At 36.7% G+C, this 24,983-nt stretch overlaps 3 protein-coding genes across 5 annotated transcripts in view; 1 reads left to right on the top strand and 2 right to left on the bottom strand.

Annotated features, from left to right (window-relative positions):
* Positions 1-683: 683 nt before the first annotated feature.
* LOC111434605 (soluble inorganic pyrophosphatase 6, chloroplastic-like) lies at positions 684-4,813 on the top strand. The gene is made up of 6 exons (XM_023072069.1): positions 684-1,035; positions 2,013-2,173; positions 2,881-2,981; positions 3,128-3,309; positions 3,422-3,520; positions 4,504-4,813. Exons 1-6 carry the CDS (start codon positions 775-777, stop codon positions 4,594-4,596), a joined length of 897 nt encoding a protein of 298 aa, XP_022927837.1. The 5' UTR covers positions 684-774; the 3' UTR covers positions 4,597-4,813.
* Positions 4,814-6,066: 1,253 nt separating this feature from the next.
* LOC111434600 (glutamate-1-semialdehyde 2,1-aminomutase 2, chloroplastic-like) overlaps positions 6,067-24,983 on the bottom strand; it is a 30,498-nt gene continuing 11,581 nt past the window's right edge. For both annotated transcript variants that reach the window (XM_023072058.1, XM_023072059.1), the window contains exons 3-5: positions 9,391-9,599; positions 8,853-9,026; positions 6,067-7,323 (exon numbers count right to left, since the gene is read on the bottom strand). In XM_023072058.1, coding sequence (XP_022927826.1) covers positions 6,256-7,323; positions 8,853-9,026; positions 9,391-9,599 — 1,451 coding nt within the window. In that variant the 3' untranslated portion in view covers positions 6,067-6,255. The remainder of the gene's footprint in view (positions 7,324-8,852; positions 9,027-9,390; positions 9,600-24,983) is intronic.
* Positions 10,733-24,910, bottom strand: LOC111434598 (probable sphingolipid transporter spinster homolog 2). Of its 2 annotated transcripts, XM_023072054.1 has the most exons (16): positions 24,505-24,910; positions 22,683-22,814; positions 22,007-22,108; positions 20,347-20,451; positions 20,145-20,220; positions 19,830-19,904; positions 19,527-19,629; positions 19,390-19,455; positions 18,619-18,688; positions 17,637-17,719; positions 17,431-17,507; positions 16,918-17,031; positions 15,586-15,705; positions 14,752-14,880; positions 11,572-11,650; positions 10,733-11,151 (listed from the first exon to the last, which is right to left on the bottom strand). In XM_023072054.1, the coding sequence occupies exons 1-16, from the start codon at positions 24,618-24,620 to the stop codon at positions 10,892-10,894; spliced, it is 1,707 nt and encodes a 568-aa protein (XP_022927822.1). In that variant the 5' UTR covers positions 24,621-24,910; the 3' UTR covers positions 10,733-10,891. The 2 variants fall into 2 exon arrangements, with proteins under 2 accessions (XP_022927822.1, XP_022927823.1); XM_023072055.1 differs by lacking the exon at positions 24,505-24,910 and having other exon boundaries at positions 22,711-22,789.

Here is a 24,983-nt window from a genome sequence, read left to right as displayed (position 1 = left end):
AATTTATCGTAATGAAAATTTCATGCATTTTTGTGTGTCATATGCATCCGATACTTTCTCGTTATGATTAGTGCAGACATGTACCTTGCGACATCTATGTTTTCCATGATGTCATGCGAGTCTTTTCCCTCTGTGGCATTTGGTAGCCCGTTAGTGAGTGACGAGCTAGGGTTAGGGGTACATGATTCATACGGGGAAGGTATTGTTTTCCATGATGTTATGCGAGTCTTTTCCCTCTGTGGCATTTGGTAGCCCGTTAGTGAGTGACGAGCTAGGGTTAGGGGTACATGATTCATACGGGGAAGATATTTATTTTGAATGTTAAGTCAATGACACAGGATGTTTTCTGCATGCATTAGTCGTGGATATCTTATTTTGAACGGGACAACATAGTTGTTAGCATTGATATAAAGCTCTAGGCTTATAGATTTTATAGACTAGCCTACGATGTCGGGTCAAAATATTTCCATGATCTTATTATTAAAATTTAAAAAAAATATAAAATTTAAAGTTATTTTTGTTAATTTAGAAAAAGGCAAAATAAATTTAATTTAACCTTATTTATTATTTTGAGAATATTATAATGAATGGAATTGATCAATCCAATGATCCAACGGCCATTTTTCATTTTCTCTCTCTTCTCTCTCTCCTCTGGCCTATCCAATTCAGTTGTTTTGTGGTTAACTCTCGAATGCCCATAAAACCCCCCACCCTCTTCTTCACTCTCGTCCAAAGACGTCCCTTTTCCTGCAGATTTTCCATTCTCCCGGAGCTATGGCCGCCGCTAGAGTCTTAGCCAATGCCACCACCACCGCCGCCGTCACTGCCTCCTGTTTCCTATCTAAGACATCCCTTTTTCCCAAACACAGGCTCCCATATGATTCCAATTTCCTTTCCTTCTCCAGAAGACTCCCCTCCTCCAGAAAATCTTTCTCCTGCAGAGCTTTGTACATTCCTGAGGTTAAGATCAAGGAGGAAGGCCAGCCTGAAACCCTCGACTATCGCGTCTTCTTCACTGACCAGTCCGGCAAAAAGGTTTTTCCACGTTTTTTTCCCGATTTCTGTATCGGCATGCCACTAGATTGGTTTCCATTTTTCGTTTTAGAAATTGTGTATATTCCTCGATCAATTTTTGAGGCAAATGGATTTTGATTGCAATTAACGACGTGGAGAACCATTAGGAATTCGGTTTGGATGGATATTTGGAATTTGATGCATTGTGAAATTGAATGCGAGAGTTCAGGTATCTCTTGATGTTTTAGATATTAATCAATCCAGAAATGTGTGTTGAATTATATACGAATTTCGTTTTGTTTTTCAGATATGATGTTTTTGTTTCCCAATTCTTATAAAATTGGATATTCGTATGCCGTCTACGGAGTTCATTGAACAAACTTTTTCGTGTCTTCTATAAGACTATATTCTACGTTTCTTTCATATTTACTTTAAATTCTTTCAAACAATTGAACGGTAGTGTATCCATACGTCCTTGTCCATTCTTCTTAGACACTGATGATGCCAGTTTCTCGAGCGTTAAAGGGAGTTTTATGTCCCGTCCTTGCGTATGACCCATTGTGTGTGATTCACTGATTACTTGTAATGGCCCAAGCCCCTTGCTGACATACCGCCTTGTATCAATCCTCCTTTGCTGTTGACACATCGTCTGGTGTTTGGTTTTGATATCATTTGTAACAGCCAAAACCCACCACTAGTAGATAATGACGCTTTGGCCCATTACGTATCGCTGTCAGTCTTTAAGTTTTAAAACCTCTCTGCTAGGGAGAGGTTTCCACACCCTTATAAAAGATGTTTCGTTCTCCTCCCCAATCGATGTGGGATCTCACATTATTTGTATTTGAATTTCTGGGTGGTGTGAGCTTTTGAGGAACTTTGAAAAGTGCGAGGTTAATTAGTAAATCTGACTGATTGTGCACTGAAGAACTAACAAGAATGCTCTACTCCTTTACATTTCATTTCTTCATGTTATAAAAGAAGTTCTGCTTATGGTGTAGGTCTCCCCATGGCATGATATTCCATTGCATTTGGGGGATGGTGTTTTCAACTTCATTGTTGAAATTCCAAAAGAAACCAGCGCAAAAATGGAGGTCGCAACAGATGAGTCGTTCACTCCTATAAAGCAAGATATCAAAAAGGGGAAGCTTCGATACTACCCGTAAGAAACAATGCATTTGTTGCTTAGCTCTGCTGTATATTATTGCTGGAACTGTATGGGGTATTGAATTTTGTTAGACTTAGACATGATATAATAAGTTTAGACATGATATAATAAGTTTAGCTGTTGGCCAAGTGCCAACTCATAAGTGGATGGACATGGAAAGCACGTCCCGATGGCTATAGCCTGTTTTTTCTGCTGACAATCTTAGTGTCTGTACATCATAGTGTAGCAACATTTTTCATTTCGTTCTCTGGTATTTAGCGAGAAAATCGCATATTTTTTACTGCTTTAGTTCCAAAATTGTAGAAGTATGCATTTGAACCTCCACTAAAAGATTTAGAAAGAATTTTAAGCTACGAGAATTGGACTAATTGGAATCTCCATCTTAATTAGTTTTAACTATAAGTACTATCCATCTTGAATATTTATATGCATCTATACATCTGTGTGTATTACACACAAACATGTAGACACATATATGTATATGTGCTATTACATAGCATGTGAGGTGAGGGAATTTCAAACTACTGTCTCTTAGATGAAGTAGGTATGCCGTACTTGCCAAGTTATGGCCCTGTTAGCTAATATGCATATTTTTTCATTTGCCATTTTACGAATATTAGGCTGAGGCTCTTGCATTTGACCTTATGACTCTCGAGTACCGTCTTTTTTAACATGTAACCACCTGACTGTGCATCTCACAGTTACAATATCAACTGGAATTATGGATTGCTTCCACAAACATGGGAAGATCCATCCTTTGCTAACTCTGAAGTTGAAGGTGCATTTGGAGATAATGATCCTGGTATGTGCACCTGATGATGTTTTCATTGAACTTTCTTTTTAGGTTCTGTAACTTCCTCAACTCTAATGAGTAGAATGTCATAATATGTAAAGGCAATGATTTTTCTTTTTCTTTTTCTTTTTTCAAACTATTTGTTGCTTTTGTAGTTGATGTTGTTGAAATTGGTGAAAGTGATCGTAAGATAGGTGAGATTCTGAAAGTGAAACCAGTGGCTGCTTTAGCCATGATTGATGAAGGGGAACTTGACTGGAAAATAGTTGCAATTTCATTAGACGATCCTAAAGCTTCACTAGTGAATGATATAGACGATGTCGAGAAACATTTCCCGGTAAGCTGACTTTCGGGGGGTGGGGGGCTATCCTGATGAAGTCTATGCCAGAATTTGTAATGTTCTAATGGAGTGAAAGATTTTACCTTCCTAATCCAAAAGTTACTTGCAGGGAACCTTAACTGCTATAAGGGACTGGTTTAGAGACTACAAGATCCCTGATGGAAAACCCGCTAATAGGTTTGGTCTGGGGAACATGCCTGCCAACAAGGTACATATACAAACTCCACCACTAAATTTCAATCTTTTGAGTCCTTCGCAATATTTTCTTGTTTGTAGCTCGAAAGGGTCGTATTTTTCAATTCATCAATACAATGCAAACATTTGAATACAAGATGGTTGCTTTGGTATATCATATATCTGATATACAAATATAACAATTGGGGTGTTGGGAACCCACTTCTTGCATTATACTCATGATCTGCTTTCTTGCTCCAAGGCGGCTAGCTTCAGTTTTTCTTGTTTTTTATTTTTAATGTGGTTTTGTGTGAGATTCAACATCGATTTGAGAAAGGAACTAGTGCCAGCGAGGACTCTGGGCTTGAAGGGGGTAGATTATGAGATCCCACGTCGGTTGGAGAGGGGAACGAAACATTGCTTATAAGGGTGTGGAAACATTCCTTAAAAACCTTGAGGGGAAACCCCAAAGGGAAAGCTCAAAGAGGAGAATATCTGCTAGCGGTGGGCTTGAGCTGTTACAAATGGTATCAGAGCCAAACACTGCGGTGTGTCAACAAGGAAGTTGAGCCCCGAAGGGGGTGGATTGTGAGATTCCACATCGATTTGAGAGAGGAACGAGTGCCAACGAGGACATTGGGCCCCGAGGGGGGGGGATGGATTGTGAGATCCCACATTGGTTGGAGAGGGGAACGAAGCCTTCTTTATAAGGGGGTGGAAACCTCTCTCTAATCTGAAAGGAAAAACTCAAAGAGGAAATATCTGTTAACGCTAAGCTTAGACTCTTACATTTTGTTTTCCATCCTATTCCACGATGCCGCAATTAGAGAATGAGATTAATCAATCAATTGTGCATAAAAGAACCCCTTTCTTAAATCATGTCATAATAGTTGATAGACTTCTCTCTTCGATTGAATCTTTTCAAACACAAGCACTCCTGATGTGTGGGCCACCATTTGGTCTCTTTGATTTAAACTTTCTTTGAGCTTAAGTTGTAACATGCTATACTTGGTGCAGGATTATGCCCTTAAAGTTATTGAAGAGACCAACAAATCATGGGCCAATCTCGTGAAGAGATCAATTCCTTCTGGTGAGCTGTCTCTTGTATAGAATTCATAGACTGTAGGAAGATGGTGGTTCTATTTATGTAAGTGCTCAAATCAAAATAGATTTGTGAACTCTGGCCTTCTGATTTATATGTTCATAATGATGTAGAACCCATTCTTCCATTGTTTAGACGGAATAATGTATGCCCAGTTGGTGGGTTTGTTTTTGTATCGCATGACTCGGTTTCTAAGTAGGATTTTCTGTTGTTTTTTTAGAGAAATTGATTGGTTTGAGAACAAGTGGATTGTGGTCGCCTCAAGCCTTTATAATTAATAAAAGGTTGAAATAAGGAATAGTTCTTGCCATTCTGTATTCCTTTTCGACGCTTCTATTTTGGATAGAGAGGTATAATATTCTCAAAATTCAACTATTTCAGAACAGGTGGGAAGTTTTTTACAGTGTTTTTTTTCCAATTCGTCCACTTGGGTTCGTTTCTTGACCACTCACATGTTAATTCGAATGATTCGACTGATTCGACTAGGCCGAACTGGGCTTTGGGGTAGGAATGACTCAATCCACATGCATCATTTGATGAAAGCACTATAAAACCCTAGAAGCAGATAAGAGAGTTTGGGCTCCGAAGAAGAAACTCATAGGCTGGCTAGGACATATTGACGTGGTCCTCCTTTGATTTGCTCATAATTGAATGGGTAATAGGCTGGCTAGGACATATTGACGTGGTCCTCCTTTGATTTGCTCATAATTGAATGGGTAGAAATGACCAGGTGCCTCTTGAGATTTACGTAAGGTTAGAGACCCCTGCCCCAGCTCATCTTTTGGGTCAAAACCTACCATGTTAAGAGAGAGCACCAAACTTGCTTGTTGACACGTAAGGGAAAGTAGAAATTTGAGGTTACCAGAGGCAAACAATGATCTTTATCACGCAAATATTTTGGTAACCGTGCTTAGTACATTTTGAGGCATTTTTAATCCTTCTCGAGTAGATGTCATTTTGACAAGCAAACATATAGCTTCGTGCATAGGTTGCAGATATTTGTTTAACACCAAATTTTTGTGAGCTTTCATCTTTCATATATCGTACTTAATTCTCAAGCCGTATGCCGAAACTCATATCAAAACCCTAACTTCTAAGGTTATGGCTTGGAGTCCTACTTGACCCTTTTCGAGCTTGTCTTTGACACTTGTATTGCCTCGTTCTCTTGAACTTTGTATATGTCTCGACTTAGCTTCAATGCACACTCTTGGTGTGTTGGATGATGCACTATCTTCATCAATCGCATTATGACACATCTCTATCTTGGCCCTCACGTGGCCGGATAGGTATCACTTGAGGGTCTTAAGGGTCGCCCCTTTCTATCTTGCATGTGGGGTCACAAACCTACTTTCTCTTAATGAGATTGTAACACTCTACACCTGAAATAATCTGAAGCGAAGTATGACTCAAATTTCCATGATTAATATATGATGATATATTAATCATATTCATGCCACAGTTAAGTGAACCATTGGAACTGATGCCCTAAATTTGATCTTTTTATTAGGTCAACCTGCTAGTAAGAAAATAAGAAAAGCACATAGAGACTACTGCCCATCAAGAAACAACGCCCAACTTACTCGCAAACAATCAGGAAGATACAAATCTCCTAAGAGGAAGTTCTTACTCAACTCTCACTCAGTTACAGAGCATACCATAATGAAAGCCTAAATTTGCTTGAAAACCTTCTCAGCTGCTGCTATAGTATGTTGAACATCTTCAGATGTATGTGCCAAGCTGGTAAACCCAGCCTCATACTGTGAAGGGGCAAAGTATACGCCTTGCTCCAACATTCCCCTGTAAAACCTCCCAAATTTGGCTGTGTCACTCTTTTTAGCATCTTCAAAGTTGTAAACAGGGCCATCGGTGAAGAAAAACCCGAACATTCCATTTATGGAGCCTCCACATATTGCATGCCCAGCCTTCTTCCCTGCAGCTACCAAACCTTCAACAAGTTCGCTCGTGATCTTGTCCAGATACTCGTAGGTTCCCGGTTCTTTCAATCGCTTTAGTGTGTGTATCCCTGCAGTCATTGCTAATGGATTCCCGCTCAAGGTACCTGCCTGATACATTGGTCCAGCTGGTGCTACCATTTCCATGATCTCTCTTCGTCCTCCATATGCACCAACAGGCAGACCACCGCCAATGATCTTTCCGAGCGTTGTTAAGTCGGGTGTTATTCCGAAATACTCCTGAGCTCCACCATAAGACAAACGGAATCCTGTCATGACCTCATCAAAGATGAGGAGAGCGTTGTTTTCCTTGGTAAGTTTGCGTATGGCATTTAGAAAATCGGGTTTTGGAGGAATGAAGCCAGAATTTCCAACGACAGGCTCAAGGATAAGTGCAGCAATCTCTCCTTTATTGGCGTTGAAAATGGATTCTACAGCTGATATGTCATTGAAGGGGGCAGTAAGAGTTTCAGAGGTAGCTGCTTTGGGGACACCAGGAGAATCAGGAAGGCCTAACGTTGCCACTCCACTGCCTGCCTTGACAAGGAATGGATCGGCATGGCCGTGGTAGCATCCCTCGAATTTGATGAGTTTCTCCTTTCCAGTATAAGCACGGGCAAGCCGAAGCACACCCATGCATGCTTCTGTACCAGAGTTAACAAACCGAACCATTTCTATGCTTGGAACAGCAGATATCACCATCTCTGCTAAAACATTTTCCAAAAGGCATGGAGCGCCAAAGCTGGTTCCTTTCTTCATTGTTTCACCAAGGGCTGCAAGTACCTATGAGAATATTATGGTGATGAATATCCAAGTAGAAGCATGGGCAAACGCAAGCACAATATATACACTGCAACATATCCTTTTAAAAAAAAATAGGATATAAACAAAATTATACGTTTCATTACTTCAAAAATAAATAAATAAATAAATTCGTTTGGACATGGTGGCTTGTATGATATCTAAAGATTTAAACATGCAAATTTAATATCAAAAGACAACTTATTTACTTCAGAAGATACAATATTCTCCAGTTTTTACAAGAAAGAGTCTAAGTATCCCACAAATAGAAGAGAGAAGAAATCAGGCTTGTTTTGTAGGCTCCGTATGTCAAAGTGAAAAAATTCAACCAAGCGCCGGTAAACGGCGGAAGTAACTATGACTCCCTTAAGGTAGCCAAATGCCTCCTCATCTAATTAGTAACGTGCATGAATGGATTAACGAGATTCCCGCTGTCCCTGTCTACTATCCAGTGAAACCACAGCCAAGGGAACGGGCTTGGCAGAATCAGCAGGGAAAGAAGATTAATCTGCTATTTTTGTGGCTTTCTGTCATTTAGATCTAATACATTTTTCCATAGTATACATCTACAATATTTTTTCATATATTTTCTTCTTATCCTGTTTTTTTTTTTTTTTTTTTCTTTCTATAATAGAGATAGCTTTCTCGCTGTTTATGCAGAATAACTTTAGTATCAGCTTTAGAATTATCTTATCCAACATGTCTCAGCATGTCTTAATACGTTCTTTGCATGTCCCAATGAGCTTAGTTTTTTAGAAGGAAAAAGACCTAGAAATGCTAAATTATGTTCATGTCTTATGCCTCTAAAACCGACACTTCGCTCCAAATGAAGTCTCTGTTTCCTAGATTAATAGATAGTAGAAAGAAGATTACTGTGTTTTATCAAGGCAGATTAGAGAATTAGATAATTCATTGTTGCATTTCCCATAAAATCAAAATGAAGTAGAAATAGGAATCAAACACCCAGCCGATCCTCACTATTCACTTTGTAAAATTTCAGATTGAACAATATGTTAGAAACCACGACTCTCCGCGATGGTATGATATTGTCCACTTTCAGCATAAGGTTTCATGGTTTTTCCTTTGGTTTCCCCAAAACGCCTCATATCAATGGAGATATACTCCTTACTTATAAACCCATGATAATCTCCTTAATTAGCCAAGGTGGGACTCCCTCCTGGTAACTACGGGCTGGAAATTTGATTGTGAAATTTGATTGTGGACAAAGTTATTGACCATGCGCAACATATGCCAAACAACGTTTCTTTAGAACAAATTACATGGAACCATGTCACAGAGATCAGATACAACATGCTTATGAGATAAAACATATCCATTAACCAAACTTAGAAGGCCATTGATAGTTCAGAACTTTACAAAAAAAAAAAATAAATAAATAAATAAAGGTTGAAGAACATTAGACTTAAAAGCAACGCAGAAGATCCAAGTAACTGAAACTATGACACACAAGTAGAAACAAATTGAAGAAATTAAACTAAGTGGAATTGTACCTCATCATCAGCATGACCAATAATCGCCGGTCCCCAAGAACCCACATAATCAACGTATTCATTACCATCAATATCCCACATGTGGGAGCCCTTTACAGAATCGATAATTATTGGTTGTCCACCAACAGATTTGAAGGCACGAACAGGGGAATTCACTCCACCAGGCATTAGCTCCTGCGTAAATTTCTCTAAAGCGTTCAAAACAATGTTCACCATCAACATCAACCATCACAAACAAGATATCATTACATTGAATTTTCAACAAACAATCGAAAATTCAGCGATGCAACAAAAAATCTGCCCTCCAGTACGAGAAATCAGAATCACAGATACCTAATACCGCAAAAGAACCATAGAATTCAAATCGAATTGCTAATCCACTACCAAACATCTAAATCCAAACTCAAACACACAGACTACCTATGGCGAACTCGGAAAAAGTCACCGATTACGAAAAGGGGGATTCACCAATCAATCCAAAGGTTCCATGCATTGAATGAAAGAGAAAGGAAACAAGTTAGGTAGAAGAGAAATGTACCTTAGCAGCTTTGAAAGCCTCTTCAGATTTCTTGAGAGTGAAGTTCTTCTTCTCGTCGAGTGTGGCGGCCATTTTGACACGAACTAGACGAGAGGAGCGTGAAGTTGTGTGAGAGAGCTTGGTGGAACATGGAAGGCCAATTCCAAGTGATCCAGCTAAAGCGCCTGCCATTTTCTCTCCTCTATCTCTCTGTTTCGAACAACTGTGTTCTAAGGTTGAAGAAGATAAGAGAAGGTATCCATAGATCACCACATGAGCCGCCATTGTAATAATGCAATCCACCAGGGCTAAAATGGTCAATTCACAAATTCCACCTTTTGACCCAATTTAAAGTCCTCTCTCACTTCAATTTTGATGCACTTATTTGGAATTAAAAATATATGGGTCCTCAAACTCATGCCCTAGGGTTGGTTGGAATAAGATATTCTCGAGTTTCGTGTGCTCGGACGGTAGAGTTACATTTTCTAAATTTCTAAAGCCTTTATTGAGAGTTTAAGACTACACTGTTCGAGACGAGTCGTACAATAACTAGGTCGTCTTGCATTAACGTTATTGGGATTGCTTGTGCCTTTTCCATTTATTCCTTCTCCGACGATAAGAGGTTCTCATGTCACCTATTCGACTCGTGGGTGCAATCAACATATCCTCTCTCATTGTCTGAACATTGTCGGTCAGATGTTCTCATGTCACCTGTTTGACTCATGGGTGCAATCAACATATCCTCTCTCATTGTCGATCAGAGGTTCTTATACCACCTGTTCGACTCATGGGTGCAATCAACATACCCTCTCTCATCGTTTGAACATTGTCGGTCAGAGGTTCTCATGTCACCTATTCAACTCGTGGGTGCAATCAACATGTCCTCTCTCATTGTCGATCAGAGGTTCTTATGCCACCTGTTCGACTCGTGGGTACAACCAGCATATCCTCTCTCATTGTCTCGACATTGTCGGTCGGAGATTTTTATGCCGACTCGTAAGTGCAACCAACGTATCCTCTCCATTGTTCAAACATTGTGAGAGATGAACAATGTGGTTTCATCTAGTTTTAAAAGTGTTCATTTTTTTAAATGTTATAAAGCTTCAATATTTTCAAAGCATATTATACATAGTTTAGAAAATAGTTCGATGAACTATGTATTTTTTTTTATAAGTATTTTAATCTTTTTCAATGAAGTTAGGTATTTTGACATTAATCGTAGGGATGGCTATATGTCTGAGAGCGAACTCCATGCGAATATAAAATGCATAGATACAAGTTATGCTTTGGAATGAAAGACAATTCCGAATCAAAAGTTGCATAAACATTCATGATGATCATAGCACATTCTATACCCACAATATTTACTTTCAACCCAAAGGCTATTCAACCTTTTATTATCTGAATGTATTGGTAGAGACAATCAAAATAAATAAGGATCATCTAAAAGACAAGTCTATTTACATCAAACAAGATGCACTAAAAGATCATACTAGATAAGGTGGATTGGGAATATGCAACCTTAAGTTTTCGTACAAGTTTCGTTTGTTTGTTGTACTTTCTCTGGTTCGAGTGAAGATTCTGCACTTGATCTATCGGTTGTTTGTTGTACTTTCTCTGGTTCGAGTGAAGATTCTGCACTCGATCTATTGGTTGTGACTTGCTCATTGTTTGTTTGTTGTACTTTCTCTGGTTCGAGTGAAGGTTCCGCGCTCGATCTATTGGTCGTGATTTGCTTTTCGTTATCTTCATTGAATCTATCAACACTGTGAAGAAATATTCCTAGCATTCAAGAGAAAATTGTGTTTATACAATTATCAGTGATAAGCATAGACACTTGAATATAGTATTGAGATACCAGACATGAACACACTTGGACGTGCATTTGAATGCATTGAAATGAAGTATATCTTAATGTCATTGGTTTCTTATCATCCATTTAACGAAATTTTTTTAGTTCATCAACACGTGGGAATTTCAGACCTTCTGGTTATACACACACACACATACAGAATTTTCGGGGCGGGTGAGAGGTCTTATGATGTGGTTCGGGAGTTTGTAAGGTTTAATGTCTTCGCTAGACCTTTTCGTAGTCGTGTATTTTCTTTCATGGTTCTTAATCAAAGCTTAGATTGAACAGCACAAACATAGACAATCATCAGACAATAGCAGCTGGGAACACTAAAAAGTATGGAACTTTACCTATGAACCATATAATAGCAGCGGGGAAAAAAACTGCAGTAAGAATGAGAGCGGTCTTCCTCCAATTGTTAATATGGTCCTACAAAATCATTGATCTCGTTTAGACTCACCGAACCAGCAATATCGTTATTAATACACGAAAACGCTAAAATAATAACAGTAAACTTACAATAAAAGACAATATACTAATAAGCTTCTAATCAACATATATGTTAATCAGGCCTAGCTTGTTATAAAGATAATCCATTTGAATTTCATTTAAAGCATTCATGAGAATATCTGCTAATTTTTCTTCGGTCTTTCAAATCAATAGGTTCGGAATCATCGAGATTGACCTTAAATGCAAACGGCCATTTACATCCGATAGCTTTCTTTCCTACTGGACGAGATACTAAATCCTGGGTACCATTATCATCTAAAGCTTTCATCTTTTCTATCACCGTGTTGCGCCAACTAGGATGAGACAATGTTTCATTAACGGTTTTAGGAATCGAGATAGATTTAAGTGATGCAATAAAAGAACATGTAGAAGATAACAAATGGTTATAAGAGACAATATAAGAAATAGGAAAGTGCAAGAATGTTTACCTTTATGAAGAGCAATAGAAAACTTAGTTTTGGATTTAATGATGAAGAATCTTATAGTACAAGACATTTGCCTCGACTTTATTGCGAGTAATAGGTGGGCAAGAACAAACGTCGAAGAAGATGGATCGGGGAAGGGTGTAGGAGATACACGTGTATAGATAAAATAGATCATCCTCCTCCCCCTGGCTCGTAAAAGGTCTGTCCTCAAAGGAACATCGCGAGATACAAGATACTGATTCAAACTACGACAAAGCCATATATATCCTACGACAAAGTACTCGACAACATTGTCGCTTCTCAAAATTTTTAAGGAAAACATCAAACCAAGTTCGAATTTCTACATGAAAGTTATAAAAATGAGAAAGTAACTTAGAACCATTCTTCATAAAATGTAATCAAGTCATACGAGAGTATTTATAAACAAACACAACGAAGTATCGAAATCTAGTTTTAGACACAATATCATAATGAACTAATTTGAAAGGTGCACTTGATTTCTATTCATTCTAGGGCTCGAACTAAGACGATGAAATTTGGCGAACTAACCTAAGTCACAATTTAATGAAGACAAGTTATGAAATTGAGGACAAAACATTCTTAACGTTGGAAGATATGTATGATCTAGACACAATGGCTATCAAACGGAGAAACAAATCCAGGACAGACAACTATCGGCACTTGATGATAGAAAATATAAAGTTCTCCAAATTCATGTCCTTTACCAATAATCTTCTTCGTCACAAGATCTTGAAACAAGTTAGAACAAAAACAAAACAATTGAGTCCATGAGTGAGTTTCCTTTACCAATAATCATCTTCGTCACAAGATCTTGAAACGAGTTAGAACAAAAACAAACCAATCGAGTCCACGAGGGAGTTTACTATTAAAAACAATTGAGTTAGAACAAGTTAGAACAAAACAAAACAATTGAGTCCGCAAGTGAGGTTACTAATAGAAATCAAATGCAAGTAAATTTGAGGTAAATGTAGAACAAAAGACACAGAAAGAGATGATTAGATTTATTGTGTCAGATCCAAAAATAGACAATTTTGATCCATCTGTCAAAGTAACATTGGCAAATGATGTAGATGAAGGAGTGGAAAACAAAATGGGAATACCTGTCATATGATCAGTAGCACACCAAAGTCAATGACCCATTTGGTAGAAGATGAAGGAAGACAATGATTCATGTTACCTAACCTCAAACCATGGGTGCTTATTCTCAAAATGGACAATATCATACCATTGTGAAGAGTCGTGATTCCTAACATGGTATCAGAGTCATACCCTTAATTTAGTCATGTCTATAGAATCCTCAAGTGTCGAACAAAGAAATTGCTAGTCTCAAAGGTGTAGTCAAAAGTGACTCATGTGTCGAACAAAGGGTGTGCTTTGTTCGAGGGCTCCAGAGAAAGGAGTCGAGCCTCGATTAAGGGGAGGCTGTTTGAGGGCTACATTAAGAATTGTTGGAAGGGAGTCCCACATTGGCTAATTTAGGGAATGATCATGGGTTTATAAGTAAGTAATACATCTCCATTGATATGAGGCCTTTTGGGGAAGCCCAAAGCAAAGCCATGAGCGCTTATGCTCAAGGTGGATAATATCATATCATTGTAGAGAGTCGTGATTCCTCGCGTAACCCAACGATGATTGTAATAGGGGCAAACGTAGAGGATGAAGAAGATGCTTGAGTTTTGACACTATTGAAATTTACCACATTGCACTACAGAATTAACAAATGGCTTTTTAGATGAACCATGGATGGATTGAGTTCACGATTGAACCACATTAGATGAACAAATAGGATGGGAGTAGCATGAAACAACAAGCCACAAAATCATAAAGGCTTCCAACCAATCACGCGTCCGTGCGTGGGGCTAAATCTTTGACAGTGCATGTGGCCCTCACATGCTAGTCGTTTTCAAGTCGAATTTCAGAATCTTGCTGATCGAAAAATAGCCTATCTTTTGGGCTAGGTGGGATAAAGACTAGTCAAGTAACTGACCTTTGAAGCAACGACAGCGGATTCAGAGAGTGACCACAAGAGCGAGAGATCCTGACAGCGTTGTTGATACATATACCTAAGATAAAAGACCAAACCCTCCAAAAAGGTGCTCCAAACCTCAAACCCTAAGGGTTTATAAATCCATAATGACTTAAAATCATAATTCCCAACGGAAAGACCTAGTGGCTCTGATACCATGTTATTGTAAGACCAAATATAGGAGAATTCAATATTATTCTACACAGTAGAGCCAAATATTTACGCATTCATGGAAGCCCTAAACTAATAGTAGTAAAATAAAATAAAAGACAACGGTCTAATAAGCTCTAAATATGCATATGTACAATAATAGAGAAATGAGCTACAAATTTGTGTAGAAAAGTCAAGTAGACGAACATCTAAGGTACCCATTTACACTATATTTACGTGCTAATGCGTATTGTTAACCTAAAACTAGTTCGAAGTGGTTTAGACATTTACACTAGACCAAAAGATCAGATCAGGTTAAAGGTTTCAATATTCACCTCCACACATTGTTGGACTAAGAAAAAGTGTCGATGTTATAAACAGTAAAACCAAGTACAAACCTGGAGAACTCCAACAAGAGGTGCGGATGGCACATCACCAAAAATATGGATTGAAACGGTGGAAATAGCCATAGAAAGCGGTCTTAGACTAGGCTTCACACAATGAAGGCATATGAAGTTTACCGGTCCCTGCAATAAAGAAAACATTATATATAAGGATTATTTGGATCCTTGCTACCTTTTCAAGACAAAGTTGTACAACTTAGAGAACAGATGCTATTCAAGCAAGGTTGTCTTTATCTTTACTACCCTTCACAGGTGGAATTTCGCTTTTACCCTTCCATCATTGCTACACATTTACAATTTCATGAGACTGACTATTTCATTGGGCCTTCTCGCAGTAAGAGTTAGACCCGAACCAGTCCCATGAGTGACCACTTTTACGAGTTTAATATTATTGTATATAAGTTTTGAAACTTGAGAATTGTCAGTCATATTCCAAGTTTGTCTTGGTGTTGAGTTCAAAGTTTTTCTTGTCACTCACTCACTTTTATAGCTTGTGATTGACTATCAACGTTATTTAAAATTTCTAAATGAATTTTGAACAATTTACTAGTTTTTTAGGGTACGCCTTGAACTTCCTTTTGTTTCAAAAATACCCATATTCTTTCAAACGTTGTAATACTACCATTTACCTTTCATAAATGTTTCGCAATTACTATAGAAATTTGATAGAAGGTTTTGTGGCACGCTAGTTTATTTGCGATATTGCGGAGGGTTTGGCTCCAGAGAAATAATAGATTCTTTAGGAATGGTGAGAGATCTTGTGACAAGGTTGTGGAGTTGGTTACTCTAAAAATAGGCTGAAAAACTTAATGGAAAAGAAGAATATACCTGTATGGCAAATACTAGTAGTTCACCAATAGCGAAAAGAACCACGAAGCCATATAAGCTTTTGAAGCAAAAGGCACCGAAGCAAAAGGCCGCTCCAATAAATGTTGTCATAGAAAGAAGCTACAATTGAAATGTACGCAATAATAAGCATTACAGTACAAGCCTTTCATTCATGATATCAGCACATGAACTATACATATAATATGACAGATAAAGGCTGAAAAACATTTTTATTATTGTATTGGCTAAAAAAACATAATTTAGCCTCCAATGCTTGTGCTAATTTTGAATTTTATCAAATCTTATAAATATTTCAATTTTATCCTTTCTATGTATCAAATTCTTATTTATGTTGGAACTTCTAATATTTATAAATATTTGTGTAAATATTAGTTGTTGTCTTTACTTTTTCCTTACGCTGCAGTAGGTTTTCTCCTATATATGTAGACTTGGGTTGCCACAAATTTAGTGTATCGAAATATTATTGTTTCAAATTTAATATTTAATATAGTGTCAAAGTAGCCAAAGTGAGCAAAGGATCGATAATTGGCAAGTACTCCATCCCTCGAGGTTGGAGGTTTAAATCTCCATACTCTTTGTTATACTAAAAAAATATAGAACCAAAGTAGGAAGTCCTATGTGTGACCCCTATAAAGTCATTTTCTACCCAAATAACATCGATAATCACTTGTTGAGCCTCTCGTAAAATTTGTGAAACCCACGAGTGAATGGATACATGATTATGTTTATGTAACTCGTTAGTTTTTGGGTTTTAGAGCCAGCTTATGAGTCTTTCTCTAGTGAATGGATCTCAATTGACTCGTTTTGAAATTCCTAATAGAATCTCGAGATATTTAAAAGAAATTCTTCGAAAGGGTATCTTATTCAAAAAGAGAAATTACTTCCAAGTAGAAGTTTATTATGATGTAGACAGGACAAGAAGAAACATGGATGGAAGATCTACCCCAGATTACTATTCCTTTGTTGGAAGGAATCTAGTTACATGGTGAAGCAGAAAACAAAAATGTGGCAAGGAGTAATGCTAAGCAGAGTTTAGAACCATAGCCCATGGAATTTGTAGGGAATATGAATCAAAAAGATACTAAAGAATTGAAATTTCCTCATACTACACCTACCTGGATCTATTGTGACAGCAAGCTATTTTAGGCCAGGTAAATTAATGAGTCAAAGTTATATTAATATCGTGGACGAACATGTTTATTTCATCAAATTAAAACATATGGTATTTATAATTCAATTAAGAAAATGTACTCGGACGTCACAAGGATAATTCAAGAAATAAAATCCCTTTGAAGTATAAAGGAAATCTACCTTAAAAGCATTGGAGATGGTGTTGTTCATTCGATCCAAAATATAACCTCCTGCTAGTGTTCCAACGATTCCAGACACGACGGTAATCCCTCCAAAAATTATATCTGCACTTTTCTATCAAAATATTTGAAAATATAAAAATTCCAAAAATATCTCCAACTTTATATCAACTTGATCAACTTAGTTTTTCTTTTTATTTTTCAAGGGAGTTTTGAATTCTGAGCATTTTTCTCTTCATTAATTCAATAAAAGACTTGTTTCTTGTTAAAATTTAATGATTAATGGTTAATTTTGGGTGACTTAAGGTTTTCCGGAGCGAAATGCTTATTCTCTAAGCACTTTTGGAAGAAGCAGTAATTAAGAAACTTTTAGAATTTTCCAAATACAAATTTCAAATTGTAATTCAATAAAAACAATTTTCAGTATTTTAAAAATCATTTTAAACTCGCCCCAAGTGGAAGAGAGTAAATGGCTGAAATGCAACATTATAGCCATAAGATAAAGTGACCTCACCATTTGATAAATACTGTAACCAGCCTTGGGTCCCCAATACGAGTATGCGCCTATGACAAAATTATATGCCACATAACCTACAAACAAATTGCAGAGTTTAAAGTAAATTCAAAGAGTGTCCTAATTGAAAGTACTTGGATCCAAAATCTTAACATATTATGATCAATACTTGAGAAAAGGTATGGTAGTTCAAGTGAAGGAAATACCTAGAACATTGACGACAAAAACCTTATCGACCAGAAGCGCTTTCATATCTTTCAAAAATCGCAATACTTCTTTAAGGACAGAACTGCCATAGATTAAGGACAGAACAAGATCAGATGGCATACTGGCATTTAATTTCTATTTCTAGATCTCTTACACATTATACCTACAATGTAAATAGAATAGGCCTTCTATTAGTTTTATTTAGACTAAAATTCTTTACTTTAAGTTTGTCCGTATGAGGCAGCACATGTCGTCTATCTAGGAGTGCTCAGTGGGGGCTATGATGTTTAGAGACAACCTCGAAGTTCTGAGTTCAAGCTCTTAAGTTGAAACTTATGACTTTAAAACCCTTGCTATCTCTTGAAGCTAGCCTTGAAATTCCAGTTATTTAAAAAAAGGCAATGCAAGTGATATCACATTCAGAGCTTCAAAAGAAAGCACCGACATAGATACATAGTTGAAAATAGAGAGATACACGCAACGTTCACGCAATCTAATTTGAAAATGACATTGATAATTCCAACATATAAAAGGAAATCTTAAACATTTACAGCTTGTTTTTTTCACTTTTTTCATTATAAGTGTCCATGCTATGTCTTATAATTTCTCTCCAACATTCTTTAAACATTAAAAAATGAATGAAGCCTTCAAAACTTTCAGAACTACATGGAACAATTAATTTAAAATATGCTTTCTCATGTACAACAAGCCTCGATGTCCTGTACCGTTTACCATTGAAATCTTGTTTAATATCAGAATGCTATAAAATGTGGTAAAAGTGTCACGAGAAAATGAACCTACGGTTATATTAGACCAGAGAAAGACAGGGATTTTAACAGGTTTTGTGTGCCAGTTGCACATACATTTATGAGTTAAACCGTTCATTTTCCTATCAATGATAGTGTAAAATTTTTTAATAATTAAACTATCAAATCCAACTAAAAAGTTGTGCTCGATTCTAGCTTACAACGAGTCACGTACTTGGAAGAACTTCCTGCCCTTTTCTCTTGGATATCTTGAGGAGATACTCCATCTTTCGTTTTTACATCATCTAATTCCATATACAAAGTCAAAAAAGATTATTATGGCTCATAAAAAGGGCAAACATGCAAAAGAAAAATAAAGAGAATGGAGCAGATGACTATAATGAACCCAAATATGAAGCAAATGATGCGGGAAAGATTAATATTACTGGAATACAATTTTTCGGAGAACAGTATTAAACCAAAACATAGATGAATGTAGTAGGAAGGGCTAGGCATCAGTCTGCCAGGCCACAAGAGGTTGCAAAAAAGCATCTCAAGTAGACAAGTACTTGATCAGAATCTCTTTTTTTTTTCTGTTTTTACTAAGAAACTTAATACGTTTAGGAATTAAAAGAACTGATTTCGTTTAATCAGCCAAAGAGATTCGTGTCCATTGACTATTTGAATAATCACAAACTAAAGAATCTAATCAAAAGTCGAGTTGATACATATGACGACCAGATATATCTTGATAAACCATTCATAACTGATCCTACATAATACTCTTTTTTTAAGAAATAAATGATCATACTACTTTAGCACTGAAAAATATTGATTTAACCGAGATATGAGAAAAAATAACTGAACTGTAGTTGAATTATGCATGTCTATGGGTGATTTTTATATGCAATCCCATCTAAGGAAGAAAAATGAATTATAAAAAGCATCTTCTTTAGAATTTCATCAAGGAAAGTCTTGTTTCTAATAAAAAAATTACGAAAGGCACCTTTAACTGATGAGGCAGCTGTATCTACAGGTATCGGTGCATTAATTATCTCTCGAGGAGCAAAACCTGCATCCACAAATCGTTTAATTAGAGCACAACAAAAACTGGTTATTGTATGATCTAAACTTGATCCTTACCCTTCAATTGCAAGGGCTTTAAAACAAAGCCAAGAACTACAAAAGGAACCATCAATATTGCCTCTCCCCAAAATGCATATCGCCAACCTAAATGTTGACCAACCTATGAATTAAAAATAAGAGTTATTTGGCTACACAAATACTTAATTGGGAGTATGCTATAAACAGAGCAGAAAATGAGAAATAAGAAATAAGAAAATCAATCATAATATGGAAGAAACATTAATGAAATTTTAGATTACGATTATTCTTCGTTTGTAGATTAAAGGACTATACTGACGCATTCAAATAGTAAAAACTTACCGATCCACCGTAAAGATAGCCAATAGCATAACCAGTTGGTATACACATGTAAAATACTCCAAGCCAGCTTGTTTTCTGTGGCATATGAGCAAATGTTTTCAATTAGATAGATAATATAATAAGAAGATGCCCAATTGCAAACTTTTGAGGTGACAATGAGAAAGAAAGAAACTAGATTTAGAAACTTCATGTTTATATTTATCTAAATTAGGCTGTATTTTGCAATGAAAATATCACGCTTGAAAACTTTGAAGGAACACATTGGTAAATATATTGTCGCGATTTCAAGCAAATTCTAGAAGGAAAAAAATGAACCTTATCAACTGGTGCATTGTCATCAATGAATGGCGCAGCAAGACTTATAAATGAAGCCTCACCGACACCAACAATCCTACCGATCACAGAAAAATCGTTACATTCACGAGGATAATCCCCATATAATTAAAACAGAACAAGGAAAATGAGAAGGATAGAAAATAACAAAGAAAAGGAGGAAAAAGATAAGATGTTTGCTTACATCCGACATACAGCAATAGACCAGAAATTAAATGAGAGACCACACCCAACTACTGCCAAAGTCCAAACAGAGAGTCCAACACCAATAAGTCTAAACGGATTTACCCTGCAAAAATTAGAAGAGATAGCTTAATAAGACTTAAATTTAATGAAATCACTACTGCTGGTTAATAAATATTTTTTTATGATGCTAAGATAAAGAAAGTTGCATCACATAATCTTCTTTTCATTCTTGGAAACTAGTAGTTCGAAGCCAAGCATCCTCCCAGAACAGTGTCTTGTCTCTCCGGCCCACCATGGATCTCAATGTTGAAGTGGGCAACACATTTATCCTACGTTATTGATTTGGTAAGCAACAATAGTGGGAATGACAATTTTCCATTCCCATTCTCTTGTTTCCACATTGTTAAGTAAACAGGTATTGTTCGGGCATTCGAGAAGGGTTTGATTAAAATCTTATGGGAAAATGGCTTCTCTTTAGAAGGTCTGGCTAAACCGAAACTCAATGATATCTAGGGATTCGACTGGTGTAGGTTACTATTAAGTTCTTATTTGTTCTAAACCTTCTTTCTGAGAGTTTTGACAGCTAAAAACCTCTCAATGCTAAATGGAGTATATCTTTTTGAAATCATCATGGGATTTAAGTTTGAAGATTAGCTTAAGGCCCATTTGGTATGCAATTCAATTACTATTGTTTGTTTTAAGATTCACTATCCATTTGGCATTGCTTTTCAAACTGTTGTTGTTGAGGATCATTGGGAGTGAGTCCCACGTTGGTTAATTTAGTAGAAGATCATGGGTTTATAAGTGAAGAATACTATCTCCATTGGAATGAGGCCTTTTGGGGAAGCCCAAAGCAAAGCCATGAGAGCTTATGCTCAAAGTGGACAATATCATACCATTGTGGAGAGTCGTGTTCATCTAACAGTTATTTGGATCGATCGTTTTTGTATTTTTAGTATATCTAGATTATAAATTGGAAAGTTTAAGGCGAAAAATTACACTAATAAACATACTACACTCATTTTATTTTTGTTAAAATTAAAACATATATGGTACAATATACTAAAAACTACATAATATTGTAAAATAAAAATTATGTAAAGTTTAGTTGAGATTCAAATAAAGATATATAGGTGGTAACTGCACTGTAAATATATTATAAACACAATTTGAACTACTTTTTAAATTGAGACCTGGAGAATTACAAGCCTCATGGTGGCCTAGTAGGCATGGGACTAACAAAATTAAAAGGGTTTTTAGAGAATAGTTCAAGCCTCATGGTGCACCAACAAAGAATATTAACATATTACGAGTTTCTTAACAATCAAATGTTGTAGGGCTAGGTGGTTGCTTCGTGGGATTAGTCGGGATGTCAAAAAACAGAATTGTATCATATTTCATTTATTTAGTTTCAAATGCTATCATGGAATGCAACATAATCACAGCTAGAGGTACAGCATCAAATCAAAAGACTTCACATCATCACATAGCAAATGTTACGAAAAGATTCAGTTCTCGAAAGTTATTGTAATAAACAAGAAAGAAACGTCCTAAATGTTCAATAAGGATGATTATTCATATTATATAATTGTTCATTTCAATTTTCAGTGTCAAAAGCCTTACAACAAGTTATAGCTCGAGTAAGTTATTTTGATTACCTCTTTGCCAAGGATGCAAATATTGGACAAGCCAAAAGAAGTCCAACCATAAAAGCAGAGGATAGAACTCCATCCTCAAAATTGTTCAAGTTAAACTGGCCCCTAAACAGAATAATCCAAAAAGCCAGCTTTAGAAGACGGGAGATGAAACAGTATTAGACTGTTAGTAATACATGTTAAATGATTTACAGTTCAAAGCCAAAGAGGATATTGAAACAATATTAAATAGCCAACCATGGTGAATTCTCTTTTCCGTTGTAGCCTATCAATTGTGTTTCAAATATCAAAATGGTAAATCTACGACCACTGTACTAGTCATGACATCGATCGAATGACAGATGTTGTAGTTCACAAAAAATTGCAATATTTTGTAACTCAGTATCAAAAATGAGGGTAGAATATTAGCATATAGCACTAGAATGGCATATCTAACAATGAATAATTACCAAAAAACTTAGCCAATTTCAGGCATCACAACTTAAAAGACAAAACAAGATGCTTTTATCCATCCCAGAATGTCTTCTATCAAAAAGGAGAATAAATATTAATAGTGACGAATATCAACCCTAGTGACCCCTCACTTCACTTGCATACCTAAGAAAAGAAAGATGAACTACCAATATGGCTCAACAAATGACAAAAAAGTTTCTCATGATGTCCTTTAGATAAATCTTACTGTATTCCGGAACCAGATGTACATGTACCATCAGTTGTGCAAGTAGTCCGATGCCCATTCACACCATTGCTTGCCATGGCTCCTCTATCCACATAATTTATCATGTTGATGACACAAAATATAACAAGCAGTCTGCAGATTCAGAAATTTTAAAAAATAGGTATTAGAGGCTGTGAACTTTTTTCTAAAAAAATTTATACAAAACAAACTTCAATTAAAAATGAGAAATTGTTCGATACATTAGGAAGATAACCCAAGGGAGGCTACATAAACACTCTCCAATTGGCACTAATCATATAATGAGAATACAACACACACACGAAAAATAATAATAATTAAAAGATTGATCCAATTAGAGATACATGTTGAGGATTATTGAGTCCCACATTGGCTAATTAAGCGAATGATCATGGGTTTACAAGTAAGGAATACATCTCCATTAGTATGAGCCTTTTTGGGGAAACCAAAAGCAAAATCATGAGAGCTTATACTCAAAGTGGACAATATCATACCATTGTGGAGGTTCGTGATTCCTACATGGTATCAGAGCCATGCCTTTAACTTAGCCATGCCAATAGAATCCTCAAGTTTCGTCAAACAAAGAATTTGCGAGTCTCAAAGGTGTAATCAAAGGTGACTCAAGTGTCGACAAAGGGTGTACTTTGTTCGAGGGCTCCAGAAAAGGAGTCAACCTCGATAAAGGGGAGGCTGTTCAAGAACTTCAGAGAAGAAGGCCTCAGGGGAGGCTCTATGGTGTACTTTGTTTGAGGAGAGGATTGTTGAGGATTATTGAGTCCCACATTGGCTAATTAAGAGGATGATCATGGGTTTATAAGTAAGGAATACATCTCCCTTGATACGAGGCCTTTTGGGGAAACCAAAAGCAAAACCACGAGAGCTTATGCTCAAAGTGGACAATATCATACCATTGTGGAGGAGGTTCGTGATTCCTAACAATACATAGCCCCAAAATATCCTAAGGTTCTAAGTAAGCCCTATATGTTGAAGTCAAACCTCTCCAAATTAGAAAAAAAAAACAGCATTGTCAAAAATCACTTAGCATTCAAATTCCTCTAGCATCTTAAGAAAAACAGACAGCCTTCTTTTAAATCCTCCTTGCTTGGTTTGAAGTGAGGTGACACAGGTGGGAGGTGAGAGGGCTATAGATTAATGAAGTGACTAAAGTCTACCAAGCTAAGAATTAGAATTTCATGGTCGAATTAGGAGCTTATCAATAAGATCGACCTTAGATGAGTTCAAGTCTATGGTCCTGAGCAACGAGGCGTAAGAGGAGAAGTGAGTTAGATTTACAGTAAGGTGATTTAAAAGAGACTTGGACGAGAATTCACGAGATTCTTCCAAGTTCCATATTCAAGAAACATGACCAAGACAAACCCAGTTCACCTTAAAAGGCACAGTTCACTCATAGAGTTGTCTCTCCAGCAAATGCTCCTTGGATGGTTCTGCTCAAGAGCATACAGTAACCCCTAATTTCTTCCCCACCAGAATTTCGAAAAGAAAAGCAAAAACAAACGAATTTCCTTGTAAAGAACATCACAGTAATCTCACTAAAACAAAGCCATATGGTTAAAATATAATCACTAAGACATGGTAATCAAAAGGGTTCCCTTCAGTTGCTATAAAGCATCATATAATCACTAAGACAGCGAAATTATGCACTATTTTCCCTCATCTTCACCAAACAAAGAGGGAAAACCACCACGAACCTATACAATTGCTACCCAAATGATAAAACGAACAGTACACTTTTTCCCAAGAACTAAACTGCAGTGAAAACCAAAATCACACTTAAAAACAGTACCTCAACGGCGTGAACCAAGAAGGGTTAGAAGCATCAACAACAGAGCTCTCCATCTCAGCCACTACTGGCGGACCACGCTCCTCTGCTCGTCCCACTAGCTCTTCCTTTCCAGCCATCACGTCGAAAGAAACCCAAAACCAAAACGAAGAAGACAATAAGAAAAAATTATGATATGGTGAGAAGATGATGTAGTCACGGACATTCAGAAGAACAGTTAGAAGCAACAGAGAGCAGCGAAGAAGACGGTGAGACAGCTCGAGTTTCGCAGTGTAATGGAGATTTGAAAACGAAAAAAATGGGATAAAATTTGGAAGTGAAAGAAAGATTCTAAGAATAGGAGACTACAAATCTGGAGAGCCGATGAGGAAGATAACGCACAATGATCTGTATTCAATTAATTATTATACCTTCACTGTTTCTGTTAAGGTTCTCATCTCAACTGATATATATATATATATATTTTTTGAATGAGAGGACGT

Source organism: Cucurbita moschata, unplaced genomic scaffold (genome assembly GCF_002738365.1).
Source record: "Cucurbita moschata cultivar Rifu unplaced genomic scaffold, Cmos_1.0 Cmo_Scf00045, whole genome shotgun sequence".
In the NCBI taxonomy this organism is placed as follows: Eukaryota; Viridiplantae; Streptophyta; class Magnoliopsida; order Cucurbitales; family Cucurbitaceae; genus Cucurbita; species Cucurbita moschata.
This window is presented reverse-complemented; position numbering and strand designations above follow the sequence as displayed.